General features: G+C 35.1%; 1 protein-coding gene across 1 annotated transcript; it reads left to right on the forward strand.

Moving 5' to 3' along the window:
• Window positions 1-20,298: 20,298 nt before the first annotated feature.
• LOC103270794 (protein Largen) lies at window positions 20,299-21,006 on the forward strand. The gene has a single exon (XM_008068313.2). It carries the CDS (start codon window positions 20,314-20,316, stop codon window positions 21,004-21,006), a length of 693 nt encoding a protein of 230 aa, XP_008066504.1. The 5' UTR covers window positions 20,299-20,313.
• Window positions 21,007-24,850: the final 3,844 nt, after the last annotated feature.

Genomic DNA, 24,850 nt, shown 5'->3' on the forward strand with positions numbered 1-24,850 from the left:
ACTCTAGCATATACTGATCAAGAACTGGAGACATCCTTATCCATACCACAATCCTGGGAAGCATAACCATATGGGCACATTTTCTTACATGCGATAAGGCAATGAGAAATTGATTTAAAAGATGTTTAAAAAAGTTAAGTGACCCTCTGGCAACGTGTATGCCCTGTGTTAATTCATTACTTGGGAAAGACTAATACAAAAATATTTTAATTTTGAGGAAGATGTGTACAAGCGTTCTTTTCATATGTGCAAGAGAAAAACTTCTGGTGACTTCATGTAATGGCACTGAATCTATTAGATGAGAGATATTATTATTAAAATGGTGATCTTTAATCTGACTAACTCCTACAACATATTTGTCTTAACCTGCAGAATAATTTTCAAAAAATTAAACCAGTGTCTGAAACATCTTACACATGAAAATCCGCCTTTTTAGCTTCCCTTAAAATTTTTTGAGAGGGGCAGGACAAAGTCTTCATCTCATGTCCCCCTAAGCCACATACATCTTCCACTCATCACCACATTTCCCTGCTTTATTGCAGTGCGTTGATACTCCTCTCCTTTTTAAGTTTGCCAACTCTACTTTTTGGTATATTTGAAAAAGGACTATTGCTTTTAAAAGCCATATAGCTATTATGTAAATGTTTAAAATTAGCCTTCTGGAAAAAAAGTGCTTTTGAATGGGTAGATATTACAAATTACTCAGAATATTTAGTCATTAGCCTCTAGTTCTTGGTTTCTACAAATGAAAATCATGTATCCTAGAGCCCATATGCCTAACCCACCACGTATTAAATTAGAAATATTAAACCATGTTGCTTACACTTATAATTTCATATTATCTGGCATATTTTAAAAAATGTTTTGCTTAATAATGGTATTAACTGAAATGTCACAATTGTTCCACCTTCTCTTTTAAATTTAGAACTCAGTAAAAGAAAAAGTCTTGTTTTGAAAGAAGAAAAGGTATTTCTGAGTTTTATATTAACATCATAACAAGTATGCTAAATGATTTTTAAAGTAATAAATCATAGAAAATTTAATGCAGTACAATTGAAATATAAAATTTTGGCTTTTTGCCAATGAAAGCATAACTATAAAGATAAATTGGACCTTTAATGACTACCAAAGATTTAAAGGCATAATTACAAAGTTGTAAATGTTGTTATAGTATTTGAAATATATAATAATTTTATTTTGACTTTAAGCAAGATATGTACTATATTTGATGCATGTATGTGGTGAAGGCAATGTTTCATATTTTAGAATATGAAAAGTGGTAAATAATACAGATTCACAAACACAATTAGTTTTATAGTTTTCATATGTTCATTGCCTTAACATTTAAGTGTTAGAAAAAAATCTTCTACATTTTGCTTCTCTCAATGCCACATATAGAACACGTGTATTTAAAGTACCTCCCAATACGATTATTTAAAAACTGAATAACAGGAATAGCTTTTGCTATGGATACACTAAATTCTCTGTTTTCATAAAGAAAACCAACTGAATGTTGAATTCAATCAAGAATTTGGCAACAGAGTGAAAGTCATAAAAGATCAATTTTCAAAATCTAGCAAATTTAAATGACTGCTGTCTGTGATGACAACTTTCATTGTTTTCAAATTATATGTAATTTATTTTTATAAAATACCTCTAAAGCCCCATGGCAGTGAAAACAGATGCTTGGAAAGCCTATTCTACAAGAATTCCAAATTTTAAACTCCCTTTTTCTCTTTCATCTCATATATTCTGAGTGATTAAATCAGACATGAGGGTGTTATACTTTAAATGCAACTCCTCTTGTGGAACTCAAGTACAGAAAGGAATATCATAATGCTTACATACCTTTATTAAGCCAAGGTTAATGTCTCCATGTGCAGTCACACTTTTCCATCATGATTGAGCTAAACTAGGTATTTTCAAGTTGTGAAAGATATTTCAAAGATGGGCTTTAGAGATTTTCAACTGTTTTCACTAATGCAAAAATAATATAATGTAACTTCCAGATTTGCATTATTTTCCAGAATTTTCCCTAAGTTTCCTTATGACAAGAATAATCTTTTTAAATAACTTGCTGTATGGCAATGTCTTTAAACTTCCTTGAGGCTCAGCAAAATCATAGATGCTCTTATCACTTTTCTGTTTAAATAGTGTGTGACTAACTGGCTGTTACCTTCAGGCAAAGGCCTACCTGTTAGCATGGTGTTGAAGACCTTTAGGCATTCTCACACATCTACACCTGCATCTCTTTCCCTTTCTGTCTTTACACACTTCTTCCTTTTACTAGCTTGCCTGTTTACTAAACATCTCTCCAAATGTGCCCATGTACACACATACAGCATATCTTTTACACTGTACCAAACTGGATGACTTTCTACTCCTGGGACTTTCATTTTACTTTTCAAACCTCCTTTCTTTTACTTTCCATTTCATGGTGGCTAGAGTGCTCCTCTACTTTTTTCTACCTGATCCTTTAAAAACCATGTATTACAGTTTATATTTATTTTTAGATTTAAAAATCTAGTTTATTTAGAAAGAAATTTAGAGAGAAAGGAGATTCACCTACCCAAGGTAGGGGAGGGGGCCAAAGCTAAGAAACATGGTGGCCATAGCTACAAGAGCCATGTGGACATACCAGAGTTTAACAAAGCAATGGCCACTCCTGTTTGAGGCTGAACCTTCCCAAAACTTCCTTTTGGTGGGGGGACAGGTCGTTGAAGTGGGTTGGATGCTGATCTGTTCCACATTATCATGAAGGGAAAGTAAGCACAGGTACTGATGTTGCCATGATAGACAGAAGACAGATGGGTGGGGCACTTTATTTTTTTATTTCTTTCTTTAAATTAACAAAGTAGGAAACTAATGCTAGATGAAAGACCCAGTTTTATCATCACACAGCTAGTGAGAGTCCAAATTATAGTTATAACCACCATCCTGCACTTCATGCAGTAGTGTTATGAATATCAACATTTAGAGTATTATTATTTTGAATTATTGATAAATGCTATTATTCCTACAATATAATGATGTGCTTAGCATGTCAAGGAGATGATAGATTTTTCTGATCTTTTTGAAAATAATTTGATATTCTACATAGATACTAAGATAGTTTAAGCAAATAATACCATAATAAAAATCTCCTTTCTTTACATTATATATAAACATTTAGCTCAGTATATGAAATATAAAATGAAAAAACATGTCAAAATATCATTTTAATGTAAATATAAATATTTGCTTAAAATGTTGATAAATGAAATGCTGCAATACTCCTTCAAGCTTATTTTAATATACTATTAGAACATCTTTGCTCCAACAGAACTATTTTTGAAAATGTCATACATATTAAAGATATATGTGTATGTGTGTGTGTGTGTGTGTGTGTGTGTGTATGTATAAGAGAGATTTAAAATCTCATGACCGTACTTTATTTATAGCCCATAAATTTTCACTTCAAAAGTTTATAAACATGGCAAAGAAATGTAACGAATTGATACCTAACATAAAATATTTTGTTGTAGTGTGCTTCATTTGATTCATTCATGTTTATTATTCATTCATTTGATAAATATTCTTATTTCAGACATAAAGACACAGAATGCCCTGCATTCAGGAAGGTTACAGTCTTGCCAAGGAGACGACATTAAGGGGCAAATTACTCAATTAATCACACTGAGAGAAGGACATGGTATGAAGCACATATGCAGGAGCTCCAAGGCTGTGTAATGTGGTGATCAGCAAGATTGTCTTAAAGAGGGGATACAGAAGCTAAATCTCGAAGGACAGGTGAAGTGTGTGTGTGTGTGTGTGTGTGTGTGTGTGTGTGTGTGTGTACACTGTGGGAAGAAACAGTGAGGAGTGACTAGACTTATGCAGAAAATGACTTAGAAAAGAACCCAAAGACAGAGCTCAACATCTTCCAAGTACTAAGAAATGAAAAGGGCTCAGAGTGAGGATGAGGGACATAGGAGCATCCTGGTGTGAATAGCAGGACCTGGATTCTGGGAGAATTGTAGCTTTGTTGAGTATTTGATCTTTATCTTAAGAACAATTGCAAACTATGTAAATGCTTTTAGCAATTAATGCCATATGAATATATATATAAACTGTATATATAATTAAAGAAAATTGTCTCTAGCTGCAATGCAGAGAATGGACCGAATGAAAGAGTGGATTGGATACAACAGAGTTTTGTTCTTACTATCTTACCTGTGATGCTTGCAGAATGTTTTTTATTGTGCTAGTTTAATGTATATAGGAAAATTAAAAGAGAACTTGAGATTTTTTTGTTTCATTTACATTTTTACAAATACTAAAAGAGACTATAGGGATTGAAAACTATAAGCTTCTATTAAAGTTTACAGTTCCAGTATCTTGAGTTACAGCCTCCTCCTAAACTTAACATAATAGAATAATTTGAAGTGTATATACACAAAATGCAAGTAGATGTGTCTTTTACATCTATTAGGTTGTTAAAACAATTATGATGAAGGATGTTTCCTTTTCTACACTTTACAGGAGGGCTCAGTAGAAGCAAGCTGCCTGTTGAAATAACAAGATATCTTAGGAAAACAGAAATTAAGGTTAGCAATGACATTTCAGCCATTATAATGTGGATAATGTTGATTATAAGGGAAAGAAAAATAAATACTTCATTTACTAAAACTGATAGGTTAGTAACTGGGAATTACATGAAGTAATTATAACATGTAATACATTTAACTAGAAGGAACTAAGATGTGCTTGAATATGTTTCTCCCTTAGTACTCGTTTTATGTTTCTTTATTCAAAATAGTAAGCAACTATTGTCTGTGACAACTAGACATTATGTATGATAACTTGGAGCATTTCTACTTATTTTAAGAGAAACTTTCAAATGCTTATGATTGTATGAGAAAATGAGTTAAATGAAACGAACTACTTTGGGGTTATAATATGCATTGAAAAATCAAAACAAAACAAAAACTTTAAACATCGGTTTTACAAATTGCAGAATTACAATTTGTAGACATTTAGTATGTTAAGTAACGTAAATTCTTGAAACTTGTGTAATTTTCCAAAATAACCAGGATCTATTAACATTTTTGTACAAAAACATATATTTTAATTATTAGCAGGTGAATATATGCACATGCATCTCTATAAGCAAAATTCACCTACTTTATCATCTCCATTCTATTTCTAGGCCTATTCCAGGAAGATACCTGGACTCTTTGTTTTTATATTGTTTTGTTTTTGTTTTCCCAATAGTCAACTGTCTAAATAATATTCTCAAACTTAAAAAAATATCTTGTAGATATATCTAGATATGTTTTCATACAAAATATAACTGAAGTTGAATTTAATATTTAGACCTGGACTATCTATATTCTATCCATGCTATGGCTATAAAACAACTACACTTTTAAAAAATGAACTAACTAGAACATGTGTGTTCATCAAAAGTGTCTGTACAAACGCTTTCTACTTTGTTTTATTGGTGGCACAAATCTAAATCTTTTTAAGAATTGATCTTTGCCATTTCAAACCAGTATCTTAACTTCTTAATATGGCCTATAGGACCCCCTAATACCTGGCTCTTCTCTACCTTTTCAGCCTTTTCTCTTATTCATATACCTTCCATCTACTTTATTCTTTACTAACATATAAAAAATTAAACTTTACACTTGCATGCATCTGCACATGCCATTGCTTCTGCCAGGAAATTTCTCTGCCTCCAAATTTTATTTTATCACTCAAGGCATCTCTCAGGTATTACCTGGTTTGAAACTAATTCTGAATAGTGCTACCAGCTGACCTGTTTGGAAAAAGTAGATTACCCATTTCCCTGTTCTCCTGTACTTATAAATCCTTTTACTACTACACGTACAACATTGTATGAGGAAGAACAATGTCTATTTTACCCTTTTTCTTTGATGTTTTGGGCATAATTTTAATTATTAGCAGGCTAATATATGCACATACATCTCTATCTCCAAGTCAAGTTCTTCATACGAATATACAGCAAACTTCACCTACTTTATCATCTCCGTTCTATATCTAGGCCTGTTCCAGGAAGATACCTGGACTGTTTGTTTTGGTTTTGTTTTGTTTTTGTTTTCCCAATAGTCAACTGTCTAAATCATTTCCCCAAACTTTTAAAAAAATCTTTTAGCAGTGTGATTTGACTCACCTTTATAGAAGATGATGTTGTTATATGTTACGTTACGTTACGCTACGTTACTTTAGTTGTGGGGTGCATGTGAGAATTTATCACGTAAGTAAATTGTGTGCAGGTGGGTTTGGGCTTCCAGAGGGCCCTCTCTCCCCAGTAGTGGGCATGGCATCCAGTGTGTGGCTATGCCCCTTATCCCTCTCCTTTCCTTTACTCATGTGGCAAATCCTCACACATACCCCACAACTAAAATAACGTAACATAACATCAAACAAAATATAAAATAAAATAGTGCAAGATAGATGTGTGAGTTTCGATGTAAGCGTATGGGAAGGACTCCTTGACATGAGTTCAGATTCCGAGTCACGGTCAGTCTTTTAAAATTCGTCCATCTGGTGTCCGCTCATTATGAAAGAAGAATGTTCGTAATCATCTGAAAAGATGAGTAAACCAAAGCCACACATTGCAATAGACTGAATGCAGGTGTAGAGCTAAGTGCAACCTTGTCCTGTTAAGCCAGAATTGAAAGATATTTGCAAAAATGTACTTTTTTGTACCGTTATCACTTTTTTTGTTTTGGAAAATATAATTTTTAATAAAAGTATGTTATGCTAATTAAAAAAGATGATGAATTAGTGTTTTTGTTTCTGTTTCCTGCTTTTACCAGATGTCAAAGAGAAATACAAATATTAACCAGCATCTCAATAATAAAAGTAGGATAAAATCATGCTAATGAACCCATAGAGGAGGAAATTTCCATTTATTTCTCTAAACTTGAATATCTCAAAAGGGAATCAGGATTCAAATGTTTTCTCTTTTTACATACCATTTTCTCCTCAACCATGCTAAAATTAATCAATTCTTTCCCATATCACCTAGGTGTGACAATTTTCCAGTTACACTATCTGTTGAATATAATACATTATTATTTTTTCATACAGCATACAATTTCCTGTTTTGGTTTAGAATAATTACATATTAGAACTGTGATATAGTTGCTATTCTGAAGTTATTTTATTTATTTTTACACTTTTGGGTTAGTTATGTTTCTTGAATCTTATGTGTCTCTCCTTCTCTGGTTTCCATTTTTACTGTGCTGGAATATGTTATTATTAAGGAGTGGGTGCATGGGAAGTGGCTTTGTTCTTAGTAGATAAAATATTTAATTTGCTCTTATAATGAATTGTTAATTTAGCCAGATATGGGCTTGAGGTTGAAATGATTTTGCCCTGAAACTTTTGATGTTACTGGTAAAATGTCTTACACTATTCTTCCTGAAAAAACTGTATTGATCATTAGATTTTTTTTTCTGGATGTCTTGTGCTTGTTTGGTAAGTGATTTTGTTTCTTTCTCAACTCATTCTGATCAGCACTTAGTTGGCCCTTTCTATCTCAAGCTCGATTTCTATTGTCAGTTTGAAAGTTTTCATTCTTCCAGTATTCCTCTGATTATTGCCATCTCACATTTTCTCATTTTCTGTTTCTGGAACTTTTTAATCAGTCATTGAAGCTCCAGGATGATTTTTCTTTTTTTGGTACCATGTCTTAACTTTTTTCTTTTTTCTTGTATTTCTCTTCTTCAATATGTTTTCTTTAGTTTGAGAATATTTTTCTGTGAATTTTTGTTTTAAATTTAGCATTTATGTTTATTTTACATATTTTCCTTATTTTATGACTGCTTTTTTATATAACAATGTATTCTTATTTTATAGCTGCAGTATATTTTCAAACTTCTCTAAATAGATTAATTAGATTTACTACAAAGTTCTCTTTAATTCATTAATAATGGAAGCTTCATCTTCAATATTAATCTGTTCATTCATTCTGGTTCTTCTATTTTGTGCTGTTGTTTTCCCTCAAATATCTCATGATCCTTGGTCATATATTTTTATGACATAGTAGTTTTAGACTCTTTGCATATATGGGGCGAGATAGAATGCTGATCGGAGGTTCTGAATATGTCAGAGGAGTGTGCAAGACTTTAGGGTATCTGGTTAGAGAAAAGACAAGCTGGCTGCCATGAACCCATTTTCATTACCTTCTCTATGGAGGACAAAAAAGCAAACAAACAAGCAAACAAACAAACACACAAAAACCAGAGCTTTGTTCTGAGTTGCTACAGACCATACTCAGAGCCTTCTAATTTGGAGATATTGTTCAATATTCTTACAGCAGGAATTTCACTTTTTGCCTTTAGGTTATTAACTAAAATCTTTTTTTTTTTTCCAAAGCACGTCAGTCTAAGCAAAAATGGCTATGCTGAGGCAATATTAATTAAAATCTTGTTGCCAATTGTCCTACACATGAAAGAGTGTGGGTCCATTAGACATAATGTGCTCCCTTGTGAAATACAGTGATTCACCAATGCCCTGCTCTAACTTTTGCATTACTTCTCACTTGTGCTCTCTATATCCCACTTTCAAATTTGGATTGTTTCTGGGTCTTCATTAGTACTTTTTCCACATTTTTGTTAGTTTACCTGCACATTTATAAAAATCTGATTAATTTTTACTCCACTCTGAGAATGTTTTCTGAATTTATTGCTATTTTTACTTCCTTATGCTCATTTACAGATGATATGGGAATGAAGACATTAGGTGCATATGATCAGTCCAATTTAAACTAGAAGTTTAATTTTTTTTCATCCTAAGTGCCCTCCACAATACCAGAATAACAGTACTTACCTAATATATATTTGCTGAATATAATGGAACACAAAAAAATTAGGCAAGTTGCATTATAGCTTTTTCATGCTTTTGAACAAAAATATTATTAGTTATTAAACACTTAATTTTTTACATTTAACTATGAATGATTGCTGTTTGCTTTTTTTTAAATTTAGCTTTCTTCCAGAGAAGGGGGTGTAAATTCCCACTTATATGGCTATTACAAAAGGAAACAATACAGCATTTCCCTAAAATGTATTATATTCTCTCTTCAAAAAACTTGTAAAAATGTTTCAGTAAAAAATTTAAGTATATATCCTTCATATTAACTTTCCAACAGGATGATTAGATGTGTATGTTTGTGTGTGTGTGTGTGTGTGTGTGTGTGTGTGTGTGCATGTATGTGTGTCTTGTTTGTTCATTTTAGTATCTGTTCCAGAGAATGTTTGCTGCCTTGAACTATACTTTCTCCTTTATTTTATGGAAAACCATAGCTTTTTAAAATCTTTATATATTATTATTATTATTATTATTATTATTAAGTTGGAGTATCACTCCATCACCCAGCCTGGAGTGCAGCCTCACGTTCACGGTCACCCCAGTGTCGACCTGCTGGGCTCTGGTGATCCTTCAACCTCAGCCTTCCAAGTAGCCGGAACTACAGGCACGTGCTACCATGCCTGGCTAATGTTTTGAGTTTATTGTAGAGATGAGGTCTCGCTAAGCTGCCCGGACTGGTCTTGAACCCATGGACTCAGGCTCCCAAAGTGCTGGGATTACAGGTTTGAGCCCACCACGCCCGGTCAATCTTTATTTGTTATTGAGATGTGGGGTATAAGTTAGGATTATGTACATGAATAGTCTACATGCAGGTAAAGCTTGGACCTCCAACTGACATAGCTTTTCACTGGGCACACCAAATCCCAGACAAAAGCCTACATTTCCCAGCCTCCTTGTGTCCAGGTGACTTGATTTCTGCTGGTGGGATGTAAGCATATACGACGTGTTACTCCCGAAACATCTCCTGAAAAAAGAGTAGACATGTCTTCCCTACACTTTTTCACTCTTCTCTCTGAAGTTCATATATGAAGGCAGAATTCCAGCCCTGAACTTGCATGTGAAAATAAAGAACACACCCAAGGTAAAGTAGAAGACAAAGTTAGACAAAGCCTGGATCTCTAATAATCAACATATTGCCTTATTTACTCTAGTTATATCTATTATCTATACTATATACTGTATTAAATATACTACAGAAAGGGAGAAAGGCTAATAAAAAAACTATAGTGTTTTGGGTATGTCTAACTAGACAGAGAGATGCTTAGTTGGTTTTTGAGATAAGGAGAACTTAGAAAAATGTGTTACTATCTCAGCAGCTGATTGGTCTCATCTCTAAGAAGCAATAATAATGTTAGGAAAATAACAGTTACTCTAAAAATCCAAAGACAGGTCTAGGAACCCAAGGACGTTCAGGTCCTCCCTCTGGAAGCAAACATTTATTACTGACCACCTGAACAACATTTCCATATTGGACGTTTTCAGCGGTCAAGAGAGACCTGAGTCACGTTCTTATAGATTATTTTAAATAAACGAATGCCAAAGCCAAGTTACTCAAATTGTGAAATAATTTCAATATTTACATTTATTACATGATTTCTAACACAAGCACAATTCAATATAATTTTACCATTCACAAGGTAATTACAGAGATTTTTCATATATATTAATTCATATGCAGCATATCACAAATACTAAAATCAAAGAGTAGAACACAGAAGTTGTACGCTGTATGATGAACTGTTTATTTTAATCCTATCAGTAGATCATAGGGATTTACAGATAGAGAGTTTTTAAATTTTGTATGAAGTATATGTGTTATGAATATGAGCTCAGGGCAAAATGACCCTCCTGCCTCCTTGCTGGACTATCCCTGCTCTTGACTCTACTTTCTGCTTCTGATCTGATAGGGTTATATTCTATGTCTTCCAGGGAGGATCTGCCAGTTTCTATCCTGTATATTATTTCTCTGTTGAACAAAATTCTTGTGCCAGCATGCATTTGGATTTAGCCATTTGGCATAGTCAAATAGTTATGGGAAGGTGGTGTTTTTACCCATCTCTTTGTCTTAGTAGAAGTTCCTATAGTTCTCTTTTTTATAAATAGAACTGCTGATGCCACCATATTTAAAATGTGGTTGTTTTCCTAAACTTGGTCTTAGAGATCTTAGAAGAAATAATTTTTTTGTGAAAAAGTTTCCATCAAGGCTAAATTTTTCCTTTCCTGCCATTAAATTTGTAATTGAAATTCTTGTGGTTGAGATTTTTTTTTTTTTAAAGCAGGATTTATTAAGAGAGCAGAAAAGCTCCCACAGTGGGAGGGAACCTGAAGGGGTTGCCCATGGTTGAGAATTTTTAATGAGGCCCTAAATAAAGATTCACTCAAATTGAAAGAGAATTTTTTTGTTTTTAAGGCAATTGAATTATATATTATGTGCTTTTTGATTAAACAATATAAACAGGAGTTAGAAGAGTTCTACATACATTTAGAACAATATGGGCAAATATTCAAAAAGATAAATATACACTTAAATTCTCTTAATTGTTTTAGAGTCAGACTGACCTGTTATTTAAGTCAAGCTTTGGAGCAAGGCTTTATAAATCAGGTAACAGGAAGAGAGTTCACCAAGTCTCACCAAGTCTTTATCTGCCTTCCTTTTTATTTGTCTAATCCACTTTTACGTGCCTTTCTGGATCATCTGGGATTGGTGGAGTTGAAGACCTGGAAAATCACACCCAAGCCTGGAAAGCTGGGAAGGGATAGAAATAAAGGGGGGAAATAATGACTTTTCTCAAAGGTCTACATTTATTCAATTTCTTTACTAAGCAATTTTTTAACTAAATTCTTACTATGTGCATTCACTATGTTATCTGCCAGGAATAAAAGATGGAAAGATATGCTTACATAGTCTAAGAGGAACACAAATAATAGACAATTTCAATAAGTTATGGAAATTGTAGTAATAAAAGCACAAAGCACAGTGGGAGCGTGGGAAAATGAGCTCCTAATGTTTATTTTTATCCTGCAATTTTCCTGAATTTGTTTTTTTAATTGTAATGGTTTTTTGGTAGTGTACTTAGGTTTTTGTTTGCAAATGATATCATCTGTAAACAAGACCTCTTTTCTAAATTGGGTGCCCTTTATTTTTTTCTCTTGTCTAATTGCTCTAGCTAGGGCCTGGGCCTCTGAATACCACTCTGATGACATCCCTATGGTGTATTTATCTTTATTCGTTATAGTTTAAGATTTATAGAAGTAATATAAACAGTTTTGATCCCCAAAAGTAACTTAGATCATATAATTATTTAATTGTTCTAAATCTGCTTCTTTTTATGAAAAGCATGAAGTATATTTTTCTAGATGTGAAAACCTAGAGTGTATTTGATTCCTAAGTCACAACTGTCATTCTTTCTAATTATTCCATAATCTAATAACCATTGCTTCCTTTTATGTGTGACTAAGAAAAAACACAAAACTTGCCATTATCTTTCTTTAAAACTCTTTTTCAGCCGGGCTAGGTGGCTTGGCCTGTAATCCCGCGCCTTTGGGAGGCTGAGGTGAGTGGGTTGCCTGAGCCCGCGGGTTTGAGACCCGCCTGGGCAACTTGGCGAGATCTCATATCTACAATAAATAAATTAAAAAATGAGCTGGGCATGGTAGCGCGCGCCTGTAGTTCCAGCTACTTGGACGGCTGAGGCGGAAGGATCGCCGGAGCCCAACAGGTCAAGGCTGCAGTGGCCGGGAGCCGCCACTGCACTCCAGTCTGGGTGACAGAGTAAGACTCTGACTCAATAAATAAATAAATAAATAAATAAATAAATAAATAAATAAATAAAATAAGTAAATAAAACAAAACTCTTTTTCTTTCATTATGATTAGGAAAGTTCTCTACAGATTCGAGTAACCACAGTTATTTGGATGGATGATCCAATCCCAAGTTGAAGATATGTTTTTTTTCTTGGTAACTGATGTTTAAGTGTGGTTGTTCCTAGACTTACGATTGATGTCATGCTGTCTTCTCACCTCCAAATATTTGCAAGAAATCTCTCCTACTAGTCCTAATTTCTTTCACTGTGGTTATTGCTTTAGTTATAATGTGATACTTTCAAAAAGTTTAAGCAAAACAAAGATATGCAATTATAAGGATACAATGGTTTTCTTGTCTGGGAAATTTATTAATCTCTCACTTTGCTGTAATAAACTCTAACTGGCAAGTAAATAAACCGCGGTATCCTTCAATGTGTTCGCCACATGGCATCTATAAGAATCACTTCTTTTATATCCTTCTAACTTTATTTAATATTAAGTATTGATTATTCAATCGTAAAAAAGGAGGCCATCCTGTCACTTACCACAATATTTATGGACCTAAAGGACATTATGCTAAGTGACAAAAAGCCAGATATAGAAAGAAAAATATTGCGTGATCTTACTTATATGTGTAATCTAAAACAAAACCAATGGTTACCAGGGTTGGTGTTAGTGTCTCCTCTTAATTTGTATGATATTTTTAAAAGTTTACTGAACTGACTGAATTTACATTTGCAATGGCAGTGTATAAAGTTCCAGTTATCCACATAATTAACAACACTTGAGGATATCAGACAGTTTTCTTTTTACCAAATAATTGCGTTTGAAATGTTGTCTCATTCTTCAGTTTGCTTTACCTTGATTATCAGTGAGATTGAATATACTTTTTAGGGTGTTTGGAAATTGGTGAATTTATGTGAATTACTCATTTATAATCCTTTTTAGTCAATTTTCTCTTTGGTATATGTGTGAGTGTGTGTATGTGTATACATACACGAAAGGGTGTGAGTGAATGTGTATACATACATAAACTCTAAATTCTGTTTCATTCATTTATTTACTTTAAGTTGGTACTAATGCTATGCCGTTTCTTTGTTTAAGAAAGATTTAGGCTAAGTCTCCTTGATTGAAATTAATATAGCTACATCAAATTTCATTTGGCTATTTGCCTGATATATTTTATTTCTATTATTTTATACTCACCATTTCTGTGTCTCTTTGAGAAAGCAATCACTGTTTTGAATACATTATTTTAATCTATTTACATTTATTATGATTACAGATATTTTGAAATTATTTCTTCCACTATATTATGCAGTGACAGTGACTTTTATTTACTATGCTTTTTTTTTGAGTTGGAATCTCACTGTTGCCCAGACTGGAGTGCAGTGGCTGCTCTCGCCCACCGCAGCCTCGACCTGCTAGGCTCTGGCGATCCTTCTGCCTCATCCTTCCAAGTAGCTGGAACTACAGGCGCACGCTACCATGCCTGGCAAATTTTTTTATTTATTGTAGAGATGAGGTCTCGCCTGCCCAGGCCGGTCTCGAGCCCATGGGCTCAGGCAATCCACTCACCTCAGCCTCCCAAAGGCACGGGATTACAGGCTGAGCCACCGAGCCCGGCTTACTATGCTTTTCTTTTTCTTTATTTTTCTTATTTTTTACCATTTTTGGATTTGTTGAGTTTTGTTTTTCACCTTTTATTGCTTTTCTCACCTTTTATAACTTTTGGAAATTATAATTTTAAATCTGTTGTAGTAGTGTATGATCTAAAATTTTTTACATGCATTCTTGACTTAATAAGATCCAAAGTTATTCAGTATCAGAGAGATACTGATTCTCCTCACATACAACAAAGACAATGACCTTAAAATTCTTTTATTCTGATTGCTGTACAGTGAGACATGGTTTCCTAGTATTTTAGCTTCACATTTTTGTAACCCAGTCCCAAATTAGTCATTATTTTTGTTATCAATGCATATTTTTATTTACCTGTTTGCCAACATCTTTGTTCATCTATGCTTCTTATATTCCAGTTCTTCCTTCTGATTATTTATTTTACACTGAATTGCCATTTATCAGTACCTTCAATACTGAGCCACAAGAATACTCTCTCACTTTGTTGTCTGAAATTTCATAGAACTCTCCCTCCATTTTATATGAGTTAAATGTATTACACTTCCAATTATTTTTTCAGTATGAAACCTATTTTTAAATTGTCTTGGGACTTCTATTACTTGTTTGAAAATCTCCTGTTAGCCTATTTTTGGTACTCCATAAATATTTGGTGTTCCTTTTTGTTGTTCTAAAACTTTTATGATTGTTTTTCAGTGTTCTGTATTTTCACTATGGTATGTCTACCTGAAGATTTATTTATATTTTCCTGTTTGATATACTGTGCATTTTAACCAGAGGACATCTCAGTCTTGAAAAATACTAATTCATTGTCTCTTCCAGTGCTACTTCTCTCACTTCTGGAACTCTTTTTTAAAAATGTGATACTTTATCACAACACCACAAAGGCTTTCACAGTCTAGCTGACCTCATCTCTCACAATGCCTTTCAGCCAAAACAGTCTTCTTTAAATAACTCACACTCAGGTGCTTTCATCTGCCAGAGGCCCTTATTAGGCTCTTTCCTGAGCACACTGCTTGAACCACTTTTCTGCCAGTTAGCTGAAACTCATCCTGCCAGAATGCTTCACTGGCCTTTGTGATGTGGTCCTAGTCTCCTTTATATCTTGTATTTGTCCAAGCACTTGGGGCAGTTGCACTTTCACAATTACTGGTTTGAGCATCTAGTTAAAATCAGGCTCTTTCACCAGATTCCCTGCTCCTTCATGGCAGTGTTTTTTTGTTTGTTTGTTTTCTTCTTGGCACTTTATAGGCTCTCAGGAAATAACGCTAATGTAGAGATTGAAACCAGCCAGGAAGTATGAAATCATGAGGGACCTAGGAAGTATTTATTCGTTTCTGAAATTCAGCTTCACTACCCTCACAGTAGATTCATTTTCTTGCTTTAGCTGCATAATTTAATAGAATAAAATGTGTGGGGTGGATAGCTTCTGCAGATGAAATAGTTTAAGTAGCCATGAGCCAAGAATGTCCTTCTACCTCTCACGTTCTTTAGATATCCTCCTAGTTTAATTTCTAAAATATGTGACTTGAAGCCAGAGAACATGCCACCAACTTGAGGGTCAAGTTGAATAAATCCTTTTATTCCTCATTTTCTTCTAGAATAATTGAGCAAGTTTTAAAGTAACAACTCCTCCAAAAATCAGATAAAAAGGAAAATTCTTTATACACATTTGAACTGAAGAAAAAACCCTCAATATATTTACTTAACAAATATTTGCTGAGCCCCCAATAAGTACAAGTTGCCATATTAGGCCTTTAGGATACAGTAGGAAAACCAAACAGGAGCCTTGTTCTCACTGAGATTATAATCAAATGGGAAACATTATTCGAATACTCACAATATCAGTAAACATGTAATTTGAAATGATGTGAATTCTTTGAATGAAAGAAAGATTTCTTGTGAATGTTTAACCCATTAACTTGACCTATAATTGCAGAAGGATTGGAAAGGCTTACTTCATGTGTGACTCTTGAGTTATAATTTTATTTATTTTTATACATATTTTTTATTTTAAAATTGTGGGGTACAGTTAAGGGTTAGGTATACAAATATGCATTGTGCAGGTACCCTTGTTGATGAGGTGTGCCCCCCCATCCCCTGACAGATATTGATTACTATTAATCCCACCTCCCTTCCCCTCCCTGTGCACTCCACAGTCTCTCACCACTATCAATCCTTTTCTTATGGTATTACAATAGTTGTTCAAGATACACTTATGAGTGAGAACATGTGATACCCAGATCTTTGTTTCTGTGAGAAATCACTCAGTATTATAAACTCTAATTCCATTCAGGTTACTGCAAAATTCATGATTTTGCTCTTTTTAATGGCTGCATAATATTCCATTGTGTATATGTACCACATTTTTTTAATCCAGTCTTCTTTTGATGGACAGCATGGTTGGTTCCATGATCTTGCTATTGTGAACAATGCTGTGATAAACATACATGTGCAGGTATCTTTTTTATAGAGTGATTTGAGTTTTTCAGGGTATATTCCCAGTAGGGGGATTGCAGGGTCATATGAAAGGTCTATTTTTAGAGCTTTTAGGAATCGTCACACTGATTTCCACAGAGGCTGAATTAGTTTACACTCCCACCAACAGTATAGAAGTATTCCCTTTTCACCACATCCTCTCCAGCATCTGTTATTTTTTGAGTTATTGATAATAAACATTCTGACTGGAATTAGGTGGTATCTCAGTGTAGTTTTAATTTGCATCTCCTTGATGACTAGTGAGGTTGAACATTTCTTCATGTATCTGTTGGCCGCTCATATGTCTTCTTTTGTGAAGTGTCTGTTTCCTATCTTTTGCCCACTTTGTAATGGGGTTGTTTGTTTTTTTCTTTTCAGCACATTTGAGTTCCTTGTAGATCCTAGATGTTAGGCCTTTGTCAGACATGGAGTTGGCAAATACTTTTTCCCAGTCTGTGAGCTATGATTTTAAAGATATGTAAAAGTTAATTAGATAAAGAGGTGAAGGCAGAGTATTTCAAGAAGAAATATTAGTATGTGTAAACATTCTGTGGCAGGAATTGTATAAAAGAAGACCAGAGAGATTGAGAACAGATATTAAAAAGGGAAACATATTAGATTTGAGGATGGAGATAGTTTTTAGGAGTGAGAGACAGTGATGTGCTGGAACTGACACATACTGGCTAACAAAAGTCAATCATATTTTCAGAAATTTTGTAAGCTGATTGTTAAACACAATCATTATTTAAAACCAAACTATATAAACTTTCAATTAAACAAATTACATTAAAAACAAAGCTCTTCTAATTATTACTCATTATTTTAAATTATTTGACTGCAGTTTACTATTATTTGTGCTCCTGAGTTTATTTATGTCTATTGTATCAGTACAGTGGAAACACTTTATAATGTACTACTGCACATTTCTTCCGAACCTCACATTCAGTGGTGTTGCCTTACTAATCTGAAATCAATCACTCTAGGATTTTACACCCTGAAAATTGACAAACTCTTCAAGACACCCTTAGAGTGCTAAGAGCCTGTTGTTAAGCACTTACCAGGCCGCCATTGAGTGAGATTATACAGGATCTTGAAGTTCATGTTAAGAATTGATCGTTATTACAGGAGAGATGAGCAGGCATTGAATAGATATAAGCAGGAAGTTGACAAAAGCACACTTCTATGAAAAAAATTACTGAAACTACAGAAAATAAAGGGGAAGCAAGGTGACTGTGTGGTCCATGTGGTAAATAATGAAGGCTCACAGTATCACAGAAGTATCACAGAAGTGAAAATGGAGAAAGAGAATGGATTTAGGAGCTAAAATAGAAGCACTTGTTCTCTAGAAGCCCTAACAAGAAGGTAATGAAAGAAGGGTGTCAAGAATAGTTTCTGAGCCGGGCTCAGTGGCTCAGCCTATAATCCCGCGCCTTTGGGAGGCTGAGGTGAATGAATTGCCTGAGCCCGCGGGTTCGAGACCCGCCTCAGCAACTTGGCGAGACCTCATGTCTACAATAAATCAAAAATTAGCCGGGCGTGGTAGCACGTGCCTGTAGTTCCAGCTGCTTGGAAGGCTGAGGCAGAAGGATTGCCGGATCCCAGCAGGTCGAGGCTGCAGTGGCCAGGAGTGGCCACTGCACTCCAGTCTGGGTGGCAGAGTGAGATTCCAACTCAAAAAAAAAAAAAAAGAAAGAATAGTTTCTGAGTTTCTGACTATTCAAATGGGAGATTTGTGTTGTCTTTGCTAAAATAAAAAACATGAGAAGAAATATGTTGAATTAATTGCATTTTTTGAACTTGTTTAAACTGTTGAGTTTGTAGGCCTGTGAACTATTCAAAGACTGAGCCCAGGTGGCATTTACCTGTTTGGAGGAATCATTCACTTACGAGCCTCATGAGTAAAAAGTAAAGTCTCTCCATCCTCAGTTTCTAGATGCTTGTGGTGTTTCATTTTGAGCCCAATCCTGCCACCATGTGTCAAAGAGCCAACTACACTGTTGAATAAACTTAGACCTAAGTAAGAGAGGAGGTGAAAATGGTCCATATGGAATAAATGGTATGGACATGTGTGAAACTAAGGGAATGTCTCCTTATATAAACTATTTTAAAATAAGTCATAATTTTTTCATTTTTACATATAGTGCATGTGTGGTGGCTATGAGAGTGGCCCCTGAGATCTCTGACAACAAGGAGTATAAATGACTGAGGTTCTCATTGCTGTGCTCAGAAATCCAGCAGTTGAGCTGGGACTGTGATATTCATAAGCTACTCTCAGCCAATGATAGAACAGAGCAAAGATTACTACATCCAGCCTGTTATGGGAGATGTCGGATTCCTCAGTATCCTTGCCAAATTTTCCTTGGAACTGCATTGTCTAAGATGCTTACATACAATTCCCCTATCTTCACAGCCTGTCTTCTAAAGTTGAGTTCAGACCTGCATCGCAGTCTGATGGCTCTGCCAGTCTTGTCCGATTCCCTGCATCTGGCCTGGTGCCTGTAAAGACCAATGGCCTAGAGTGATTGTAATTTCCTTCCATGGCCCCAGTGACAGCAGACACCTGCTTTTTGCTAGATTAGGGTCCTTCTCCTATGGACAACTTTTGCTTTTACCCTGTTCCAAAAGCAGAATATCTCTGCTGGTATCTTAAAGTTTGGGAGGTTTCTTGCTACTCCACCAATGCTTAAAGCTTCTGCTTTGTGAGAAGAGTATGAGAAGTGGGTGGGGTTTTGTGTCTGTGTGCCCACAAGGGGCTTTTTCTAGTCTCTTTCCTTCCCTCAGTCTTTCACAAGAAGCCCATGGAAATGAGGCTGGGGCTCCTGAGGATTCCGAATTGCCATGATAGCATGTACTCAGTCTTTAATTAGTCATCAAAGTTATAACTGTTTTCTTTACTTGCTTTGATGACTGCTGCCTCTCTTTCCTGTGGTTTTTCTGGAGGTGAAACAGTTGATGTGTCCTGTCTATCCTTAGAAGACTTGAAACTCTTGAGAATTCATTTGGTTGCTTTTGTGATCTCAGTTCCCTGTTGGTCTCATGAAAAGATACGATTTTACAGATTATCTGTCTTTTTTCTCATTTTAAGCTTGAAATCAATGTTCTCCTGTAACTTTGCACATGCTAAGTAGAAGGAAAGTCCCTCTCTTTTATTTTTAAAAATCAATGATGTGCCTGTGTCAAGGTTTATCCCTTATGGGTATAGCAGAGTCAGGACTAGAATGCATACATCGATAGCATATTATATTCCAGGCATGTAAAATGTTGTGTTTAAGCAGTTGGCCCTTGGTGTGATGGTCTCTATCCTGTAAATGTATTGACTGAAAACATTAAGCAGTAATGGAATGCACTGTTCAGTATATGTCAAGGCTCCCACAGCACAGTTATGCAAAAAAGAAATTGTTTTTAGTATATGCTGCTCTGGGTCATTCTTCAACACAATTACCTTGTCCTTTCCACCAGGTGGTTGACCAGATTGACACCCTGACCTCTGACCTACAGCTGGAGGATGAGATGACTGACAGCTCCAAAACAGACACGCTGAATAGTAGCTCAAGCGGCACAACAGCTTCCAGCCTAGAGAAGACCAAAGTGCAGGCTAACGCACCGCTTATTAAACCCCCAGCACACCCATCTCGTATCTTTACGGTCCTGAGAAGGCCAAACCCTCCACCACCTCCTCCGTGGTTGACACCTGTGAAGTGTGAAGACCCCCAAAGGGTGGTGCCAACCTTCAATCCTGTAAAGACCAATGACACCCTTCTACGAAACGGAGGCTTACCAAGTGGACCTAACAAAATTCCAAATGGAGATATCTGCTGCACACCCAATAGTAACTTGGACAAGGCTCCAGGGCAGCCTCTGATGCATAGACCTGAAAAGGACAGGTGTCCCCAGGAAGGGCCTCAAGAAGGAGTTCGGTTTAATGAAAAAGTGCAGTACCATGACTGTGATACCCGGTATAACATAAAAAACAGGGAGGACCACTTACATAACGAACCTGTTCATCCACCAGGGAAGATTCCTCACCAAGGCCCTCCCCTCCCTCCTCCGCCTCATCTCTCTCCTTTCCCATCAGAAGATGGAGGACCGGGAATCAGCAACAGTAACAGCTTTCCCCCTCTAAGACCTGCAACTGTGCCTCCTCCCACTGCACCAAAACCACAGAAGACCATCTTGAGGAAATCAACCACTACAACAGTTTGATGTATGCCATTTAAAAAAAAATTTTTTGTTTTTTAATTTTCTATCTTATAAGCATAAAATAATAAGTAATGAGCACTTTCTACTCAAGCAATAAAAAGCCCAAATATATTAATCCTGCATTCAGCAAAGTGGCATAAAACTCACCCAGTAAGTATGCAGTACATTGCTTATATCCCCGGTATGCATTATTTTAAATGTTGTATCATCAGAAACCTCAGAATGATGAAAAAAATCTGAATGCATTGTTTTTGCAATTGACCTATGACAAACTGTGACATGCAGATTTCTCATATTTTGATTTACTATAAGAGATGGGATTTGATTCATTTTATTCATGCCTAACTTATCTATGCATTACTGACGTCATACTCTTAACTTTGGTATAACGCTTTTTACTGAGAAATTTTAATACCGAAGGACTATTTTATTTTATTTTTCTAAAGATGTTTGTCACTAGATTTTCATTACTAAATGCTGAGGACACTACCAAAAAGTTTATTTTCTGTACTATATAATTATGAATTATATATTCTGCTATATATGTAATAAAATATTTTGGTCTGTGGAAATATCATTATGTCAATAAAGAGTAATAATGGCAAAACCAAATGTTTCTCAGAATTAAAATGAAGTAGTGGTTCATTTAATCCCTTGTTAACTTTCCTCAAAATGGCAACAAACATGACAAAATCTGGAGATTACAGTGAGTGTATGTCAGAATTTTGTAAATTCAAAAATATATTCCACATTATAATTAGAACTTTATGCTCTGCATATTTTATACCTCTGTTTGGTGCTTCTGGGACCATCTACTGAACTCCTCACACTCGGCATTCTTCTAGGGCACGCTATCAATCATTACAGAAGGGCTGTGGGATGTTTGTTTCCTGCATCAGCAAGTTCTCTGGCTCCTTGTGTAAACCCATGTTTATGAGAGAATTAAAGGGGAAAATATAGTTGTTTCTGGTAACAGGATGCGTTCAGCACTGGCCTTGAGCTGTTTTCCCCTCAGAGTTGAAAGATGCCATGGTTCATTGCTCTTCCACAGAAGAAAGAGAAGGACTCAACAAATAAAAAGTTTTTATTTTCAGTATCATTTGCCTACTTAGGAAACTTACGCACCCATGGACTAAGTTCGTTCTTGAGCAAAATTGGTCCAGTTAGTGGTAGGAGTAGAGGGAGTTGTCTTTGGGGGCACTGTGTTTATTGTGCAACTTGATAAAGAGTCAAAAGTGTTGGTAGCCAGTCATGGAGGCCTTCCTGCTGACAAAGTCCAGGGGGCTGAAGACCCCGGGTCGCAAAGTGAACCTGGGCAGCTGAGACCCTTGCTGCTTCTACTTTTGTTATTAGCATAGCCAAAAAAGTTCTGAGGATGGAAAGCAAAATTACACTCTCGCCTCCACTACCCCTTGCAAAAAACCAAGAGGAGAATTCATGAAAAATTACCTTCCCTTCATTTGAGTTCCTCCCTAGGTTTCCATGTCCCCAGCCTCCTGGTATTAAGCCATGCAATCACTTGATTAAACATTGTAGTTGGGAAAATTGTAAAAAATCAGAAAGTGCTTGATTTAATGTTTGTCAGGGAACTCACTGACCTTGCTGGGAAATTATCAATAGAGATTTTAAATATCAGGTGTGGGTAGATAATTACTTGTAAGATTTCATTTCTTCTGATTGGCAACTAATTGGAGAAATTTGAGAAGCTACAGTTTGTATTTTTAGGAAGAGTGCCAATGCAAAAATTATATTTACTTAATTTCTTAATGTCTACATGTGGTGTATTATGCTTAAAAATTAACAATCCCATAAATATTAGAGCACTCTTGCCTTTACTTCCCTTTGTTAAGGAGGCTTGTACTTCTGTTAGGGATTGTAATTCTGGTGACTTGAGCCTGAGAGGCCTTTTGTTTTGCAAACATTAAAACTCATTCTCCCTGGCAGGAAATAATTAATGCAGATTGTAAACACCAGGTGTGAAATTAGGAAAAACTAGTCAAGCCAACTTGCAGCTAAGAAACCTTGAAAATGTTGCTTTAGCCCAGCTAGTTGCAAATTGCTGTGTAAAGGTCATAGGTGTGACTTGTTAATCTATGTGATAATTATAGTGCTTAGAACTTGGTAGTGATTTATAATGTAATCGTTGTAGGAATAAGTAAGTTTTATATGGACATTAAGAAATGGTAATCATTAAAAAATGTTAGAAGTTTATAAAATTTATAGTTTAGGATGATGTTTTAAGATCAAAACAGGATGAACAAAGATACATTGCCTGTCCGGTTCATTCAATTGTAACTGATTGCCTTGGAAACAAAAAACATGTAGGGTATAAAGGGAGTTGGAAAAGACAACAAATCGGCATTTGTCCTGCTTGCAGCAGAGTCAGTGTCCAAGTTTTTTCTCCTGTGCCAATACCGTCCCTCTTTCAGGAAACCCTGACCTGCTGGAGCTGGACTCCGGCACAAAAGACCTGAATATTTGGCTTTTGATCTTAAAGCTTTTATTTTTGTTGCTAAAAAGAGGTAGCCATTAATTATATTTTTGTGATTCCTTTTTCAGGTTGTATTGTGCTAACTTGTAATACTGTTGTAAAACAGTTTCCTATTAAAAATGATAATATATTTTAGGAAAATACAGAGAGAAAACATACTTTATTTTTTAAAGAAATGACCAAATGAGTGAAAAGCAGAATGCCTTTCTTAATCAGTTTCTCAGTGTCCTTTTTGTTTTATATGTGTTGGACATGAAGATAATGCAAACAAAATAATTCAACCTTTTAGCAGGTTACAGAACATAAGAAAAATTACCAAGAAAGACCATATGCTAACTGTCTGGTTAAAATGTTTAATAGGTAAATAAACAATTGACTAGTTTAATACTAAATAATGTGTTCTTAACTTCTCAATACATGCATTTAGTTTTGATATAAATAGACCCAGGGTTTCATCATCTTTCTAGATTTAAATAATTACTTCCTTTCACATGTTCATCAAGTGTTAGACCATTTGAGATTGGAAACAATCGCAGAAGGCATGCTTTTTTATTTTTCTTCTACCCATCTTCCCTCTTCAGTCAGTTTCTGTAACTTAACAATCACTCCATAGTTTGAGATCTTGACTCTTGTAGATGTCTGGGGACCAAGATGGATCTCAAGGTAGAGCTTTCTAGCAACCACATATCATCCGCAGAGCAGATAACTTGATTACAATGAAGGAAGTTGAATAAATTGAATCATTCAAGCTGGTTGAATAAGGACATTGAACCAGATGCCCAGAAAAAGCCTTAAAGGTCCAAATTCATTTCTCTTCTTCTAAGTATAGACAAAGCTTCCCTATGAAAGACCACATTTTTCTGTGTGATTGATGGCATGTGCAAAAACCACACCTGTTTTAATTCAACACATGAGTAGCTAACTATTGGCCTAGAAAGCTGAGTTAAATATCAACCATTAAATGTTATCGTTAGTGACCTTACTCTCTTATTATAACTTATTTATGTACAATCAGCATTAATTATTGGATTAATTATTAGCAGTATTGGGACTTTCTTTTGAGTTCATTTATTCCACATTATCTTATTTTTTATTAATGTATGGAATCTATTGTGCGAATACATTTTCTTTCCCAAGCAATAATTTTGCAACATTCACTAGAACTTAGTTATATTTTTACATATGTATAAATATTTATATGGAGGAAAGCAATTAACATACAGCATCATAATATTTACCTGTAGATTTGTAATTAACATGTCATCAGTGACAGCACAGTTTTGGTAATCAGCCAATATTGCTTTCAAAAGTTAAATTTTTGAGTGCAAGCTCTACATATCATCCATTAAATCGTCA

Source organism: Carlito syrichta, unplaced genomic scaffold, assembly GCF_000164805.1.
Source record: "Carlito syrichta isolate Samal-C Ts95f unplaced genomic scaffold, Tarsius_syrichta-2.0.1 Scaffold310074, whole genome shotgun sequence".
Taxonomy (NCBI): domain Eukaryota; kingdom Metazoa; phylum Chordata; class Mammalia; order Primates; family Tarsiidae; genus Carlito; species Carlito syrichta.

Coding starts and splice junctions, on each gene's coding strand:
- LOC103270794 (XM_008068313.2), top strand. CDS start 20,314: ATGACTGACAGCTCCAAAACAGACACGCTGAATAGTAGCTCAAGCGGC.